The sequence below is a fragment of the Pecten maximus genome, chromosome 15 (genome assembly GCF_902652985.1).
Source record: "Pecten maximus chromosome 15, xPecMax1.1, whole genome shotgun sequence".
NCBI lineage: Eukaryota > Metazoa > Mollusca > Bivalvia > Pectinida > Pectinidae > Pecten > Pecten maximus.
Genome location: NC_047029.1, coordinates 1,060,421 through 1,066,954, shown reverse-complemented (window position 1 = coordinate 1,066,954; position 6,534 = coordinate 1,060,421). Strand labels below are relative to the sequence as shown.

At 35.7% G+C, this 6,534-nt stretch overlaps 1 protein-coding gene across 1 annotated transcript in view; it reads left to right on the top strand.

The window, feature by feature from the left end:
• Positions 1-1,626: 1,626 nt before the first annotated feature.
• Positions 1,627-6,534, top strand: part of LOC117343753 (major facilitator superfamily domain-containing protein 4A-like) — a 9,121-nt gene continuing 4,213 nt past the window's right edge. The window contains exons 1-2 of the mRNA XM_033906239.1: positions 1,627-1,979; positions 3,132-3,338. Coding sequence (XP_033762130.1) covers positions 3,192-3,338 — 147 coding nt within the window. The 5' untranslated portion in view covers positions 1,627-1,979; positions 3,132-3,191. The remainder of the gene's footprint in view (positions 1,980-3,131; positions 3,339-6,534) is intronic.

The window sequence follows — 6,534 nt, the reverse complement described above, 5'->3', positions numbered from 1 at the left end:
TATCAGTTCTAGTTCTAATGTTTAACCCTTTAATGGATTTTACGATAAAATTTTGAGTGCGCTCTAATTTGATAAATTCGGTTCTCGGTAATTGCCATAGTTCACACCCATACAGGACAGACGGGGTAACTTTACCATTAATCACATTTGAAACTGTTAAAGGATTAAGAGACCTTGGATGAGCACCATATCGAATAAGAGCCATAGTTCCACTTTTCATTTTCTTACATGCAGACTCCGTTCTGTCTGATGAACACAGTTTAAAATTCAAAACAACACCAACGTGTGTAATATTTTAAACTACTGGTTATACGCACATCTTTTACCAAAACTTGTTTTCTGCCTTTTGTAAAAACAACTATTTTACGTTTATCTACAGAGAATGAAAATCTCCGTTTATAACTATAATTTTCACAAATTGTAACCATACCTTGTAAATCAACACTTGTGATACTGATCAAACATATGTCATCCGCATGTGTGGGGATATTAACTTTGTTACCAAAAACAAACGCTATTTTCTCGACGATTCGACATCATATAATAAATCGTTAATAAAAACCAGGTACATTTTTGCAGATAAGGATCCCCTTTCAAGATCCCTCTCTCCATAAGAACAGGTGATGATTGAAAACCCATACCGGCGATTTGACTTACAAAACCAATATACATATTTCTCAATATAGTCCAAACTTTTGTCTTTAAATCCCATTTTTAACAGTTTGAAAAGTAACTCTTCGTGCCGAACAGTATCAAAAGCTGTCTTGCTATCTAAAAATGAAACGAAAGAATTTTGTATCTCACACTTTCCTATAAATTAAAGGAAGTACACCGACTACATAAACTTTTCATGTCAGCCAATTGTTGTCTACTTGGAAATGTTTCAGAATCTAGTAAAAAAATCCATTCTGACAGATAAAATTGACTAGAATATTTTTAAAAAGACAGGTATAATAGTTATACCTTATAACTATTTGGGTCGTCTTTGGTTTTCAATTACCCTTGTACAAAGAGAAAATTAGTCCTCTTTTTCAGTCTTTAGGTTTATGGACAGCTTAATAGTCTATCAGCTCAAAACTTAATGTGTTCATAGACCAGGCTAGTATACCCACCAGCTTTTCCGTTCTTAAGTTTCTTACATACTTCCCGCATTTCGTCCGTGGTAAACATTTCTGACAAAAAGATATCTTTTTATTTGCTTCTGTAAATGTACTTTGACATACTAATTCAAACAGTAGTTTTAAAGAAGTGATGTTTATCATAACGTTAACGCTAGCTGTTGGCATTAGTTATTTCATAACGGTCTTAAAATAACATTGATACTCGGGCAAACCATTGATATTAAGGTCAAAGCAATAGTACTCATCTAAAATATAAACTTTGTTGGGCTTATATATTCAAAAGAAACAATCCAAATTTCAGAAATAATGACCTTGAGTTAAACCCTTACTACTCTACCTGTTAGACCGATGGTTGATTGTTAAGGACCAAACAGTTTCCTGTAATTTAACTCAGAACAATTGCTGTCTATTCCGGTATATTGTTCGATAAAGTGAGTGACGTATTTCCTAAGTTCCCTTTATCGATCGTCTTACGTTCGAATGATTTGGCCTGATGCCGTCTTTGTGTATGTGTGTTTGTGTATGTGTATATTATGTGTATAATTACACGCGTCATATTTTAAGCACTAATACTGTAATGCATGGCTGATCAATCGCATCAGTACTAGTTGAGCTGGGTCATACTTGGGGGAGAGCCGTGGTACAGATCGAGCTGTGAAGCTAATGAGTGTAAAGGTTGTTTGTGGTTTAAAAATCGTTTCTGTTCAACCATTCAATACATTCGTATTCATTGACAAAGAATCAATGTTATTCTTTGGTATACCTGATACACAGTTGCACGAGTAATGTTTACTCGATTAAATATCATTTATGCTGAAGTGTTCATCGTGAATTTAACAAGTGGATTACCACGTTCTGGTATGTATAACTTTTACATATACACTGCATTGGGAATACACATTCCAGTGAGTGGGAATTGTATTTACTGGATCTTTGTTTATCCTATACGTGGGGTCAAGGTTAAGAGAGAGGGTGGTCGATAACCGCATGGCTACGGCACAGACATGGACGGCCATTATACCAGGACTTTCGTACCATCGATACCATGTGTAGTGTATGATATAGGATCGATATAAAGTAATAATGATTTGATGAGAAATCACTCTCTAACGACACAACATACAGTAAGTAAATAATACAAATTATAAACTGTTTCAAAAATCTATACAGATTTAAGTAAACTTTTACATCAGAAAACAATTAAATGGTTTAGCAGATATTTTTCCTTAAGTGCAACAGTTCTGTTATTGTTACATCTATGTTCACCAATTAAAACAATACGTAGACTTATATATGACTTTGAAAATCAAAGTGAAAATAATTTAATTGCTGAAGTTCATATGTATTTTGGATACATTTCTATATATATCTCGGACCTGCTGACCCGCCCTACTGCACTATTTCAATTGTATTACATTACTTAGATTAAAATCATTGAGCTTGGCAGTTTAAATGCAACATTTGTTCGCAATTTGAAATGTTTATTTTAACAATAGCATATAATACAGCGAAAAGAATATGGAATAATGAAGTCCAACGGTTAAAACAACGAATCATTATATTAAATGAATCACATGACATTGGGTTCCGCATGTCAACTGTCTATGGCACGTTAATAACATGTGTTGTGCATGATAATCGTTTCATACGTCATGCTCATTTTCAAAAAGTTGTAATACGAATTCCATATTGTCTGTTATGATTCTATCTCATATACATACCTGTAACGTGAAATACTAATTATTCTTTGTGTATTTCAATGTGCTTTAGAATTATTAGATGGATCTGCAGACAAAACCAGCATAGCAACTGGCTCCTAATGAAACTCTGCTCACGAAGTGCACTACAGTCTCCAGTGTAAAATTGAAGACGATGAAATAGACTGTTAGACTAAAGAGTAATATCATATTTCATAAGTTTCTTTAGACTCGGTATGTGTATGTGTATTAAACCAGGTAAAATAGATCTCACCTAACACAAACACAATAGTTTTCTTTTCATTTTTTTCAGATGTAAATATAGGATCTGTACAACGATTATTTATCCTCTCTAAGCAACAGGTTTGATATCATGGGTAGGGAGATTAAAGCCGCAGGAAGGAATGGGAGCAACACACGGCGGATACTCGAGCGTGTTTTTCAAAAGATCCGTACCAGCACTGAATACAGAGACCGGGTCCTATTGACGCTTTGCATCTACCTGTCATTCGCTGTAATAGTAAGTATATACACAAGTATTCGCTACCAACATTATATATATTTGTAAGCAGTTAGTAAAATTTGAGATAAATAAGTACATTTTATATATAAGCTTATGTAGTTATGCTGATAATTTACTTATGAGATATATAAGAAGGTGTTAGGTGTGTCCATGAGCGAACAACTGTTAACCAGTTCGTCAGGTTTCTCTCATATGTATGTCTCTCTGATTTTATCGATTTCCGACCATAACATAACAACAGCACCGCCGTGCATGGAATAGTAGACCAACAATCCTGTATGAACATTCGGATCTCTCTGATTTTATCGATCACATTTTGTGTTCAATTAATTTCCCCACTTATACCTTTATGAATGGCGACGTCACATACAGCAGCTAACCAATCACAGCGTATAAAATGCCAGCGAGCCAATCAAATATGTATACAGACTATTTATATCCAAGCTCAAGCCCCTGATACAGTGTAGTACCGCCATCCTAACCACAACCACAATGATGGTTGTACTAACGACGCATTGCCCACTCGTGGATTTATTTTTCAGCATAGCCGTATAATATTCTTTTGGCCCCGGATATGACGCGACAGGTGGCGTTACTGGTCAAGATGAAGTATGTGATTGGTCAATGTAGCGGAAAATGCAAAATGCAAAATGCAGATATGCAGTTAAAAACGAAACAAAGTTAAGATTGAATGCAAGCTGAATAAGTGGATGCATCTTTTAAAATGACATATTAATAAGATTATATTCCTAATTCAAATGCAGTCTTATTACCACCAAAAAGTATTCCAACTGATATAATTTGGTTATATCCGTGCTGAAACGCATTAGTTCGTTGATTTATTTCACCAGCAGTTTTACATTATAACTACCAGCATTAAAACTATGCCGTTTATCTTTTTAAAAGATATTTCTTCTTTCATTTCTGTTTCATTTATTTATCTTTCTGTTTATCACATGTGGAAACGTGTGAGGGTCATTTAGCTCAGTAAGGTTGAGCATCAGACCAATAGACACCAGGTGGAGATCCAATGTTAGTGGAAAGCTCGGACACGAACATTCCTGGAATCGTTGTTGTTGTCATGCTCTGGATGCAATAAAGTATGCGAAATAAATCGCGTATATTGTTCACTGTAATGGTTTGGTTTGGTTTGGTTTGGTTTATTTTGTTTAACGTCCTATTAACAGCTAAGGTCATTTAAGGACGGCCTCCCGTGCGTGCGACATGCATGCGTGTGGTGAGTGCGTATGTGTGTTTAGGAAGGCTGCGGTATGTTCGTGTTAAGTCTCCTTGTGATAGGCCGGAACTTTTGCCGATTTATAGTGCTACCTCACTGAAGCATACTGCCGAAGACATCCAGCAGCACACCCACCCGGTCACATTATACTGACAACGGGAAAACCAGTCGTCCCACTCCCAATATGCTGAGCCCTAAGCAGGAGCAGCAACTACCATTTTTAAAGACTCTAGTATGTCTCGGCTAGGGGACAGAACCCAAAGCCTTCCTCACAGCGACGAACGCTCAACTAAAGGCAAAAAGTGAGGCATTGTCAAGGGAGACATAAGGAAGAAGAAAGTTAGTCAGAAAGAAGAGAAAAGATAAGATCCCAAATTTAGTCGCCTCTTACGATCATGCAATGGGGGCAGCAGGTACAATTCTTACGCCCTACCTGCAGAGCAGCACTGTAATGGGCATCAGCCATGGGTGACAACAGTCTAACAAAAATATATTATTCTTTATATCCTTTTGTATCAATGTACATTTTATATAGTACAGACGATATGAAAATTTAGCTCTCTGTGTACCATGTAACAGTGTACCATATCCAAAGATATGAAAATTAACATGATACATAACGATTATGACCAAAAAACACTTACTTTTATATGTGTATCTGCCCTGTAGGGCGTTAGAGTTGTACCTCTGCTCTTATTGCATGATCGTAAGAGGCGACTTAATATAGGATCTTATCTTTTCTCTTCTTTCTCAACAACTTTCTTCTTTCTTACGTCTCAATGCCTCACTTTTGGCCTTTATTTGAATGTTCGCCCCTTTGATGAAGGCTTTGGGTTCTATCCCTGGTCGGGACATACATGTACCAGTCTATACTTGGTTTTACACGTGTCTGTACTTGGTTTTACACGTGTCTATACTTGGTTTTACGCGTGTTTGTACTTGGTTTTACACGTGTCTGTACTTGGTTTTACATGTGTCTGTCTGTACTTTGGCTGTTATTGGTTGTTTTTTTGGTACAAAATGTTACAGAAATCAAAGGGCTGATTTGTTTATGCTTTCATATCATTTTTTTACTGACGATGGTATACAAAGAAGTACATTTTCGTATTTTGTGTACCACGTGAAAGTGTATCATGTTACAGAATTATACGAAAATTTATATAATTTATTTTAAGTTTTTTTTCGGCCGTCGAAGTGTAGAGAAACCCTAGCAATGACGTAAATAGGAAGAATTATATAGCTATTATGGAGGGTCATAAAGGTAAACCTCTGTCATCCGCTATAAATAGATTGTTGACAGTAAAGTGTAGCCTGAGTCAAGGTTTCTCTGATTGTGTTATGTTCCTACTGGTAACTGTTGTGACAGTATCCACCAGGTAATTAGTTCATCCGATATCTCATTGTTAAAAAAATACCTCATCGCTTTTTGTCATGGCGCTTCTTGTATAACAAGTTCCATGATTTCAAAGGGAAAATTATAAAAGTAGAAATTAAACAAACTCAGTCGTTTAATTATCCTACTGGTCTTCTCGTTGAACATTTAATATACCCTGAAAGCAGACTGGACATATGTTGTAGGACGAAATGTATATGGAATGAAATATCTGATAGATAATATGAATATTGCTCGTTTTCGTTTGGAACTGCCGGCCGTTAACCAACACCAATATATCTCTACTCAATAACTGAATTGAGTTAACAAACATTTGTCAAGTTTCGTTATTTAGTTTGCTTTAGAGAATGTGTTATATACATGTGTGTGGTGGTATGAATTATATAATTATATCGGTCGTGTTCTTCGCCATCTTGTTCAAATGAATTGTAAAGTACGTTTATGTATCAAGTAATTCCTGTATGTTATGCTACATTCGGAAATAAACTGATACTTGGTTTTTATGGTTGATTTGATGTTTTCCTCGCCTATTCACAAACGATATTGTCTATCATTCTGGTGTC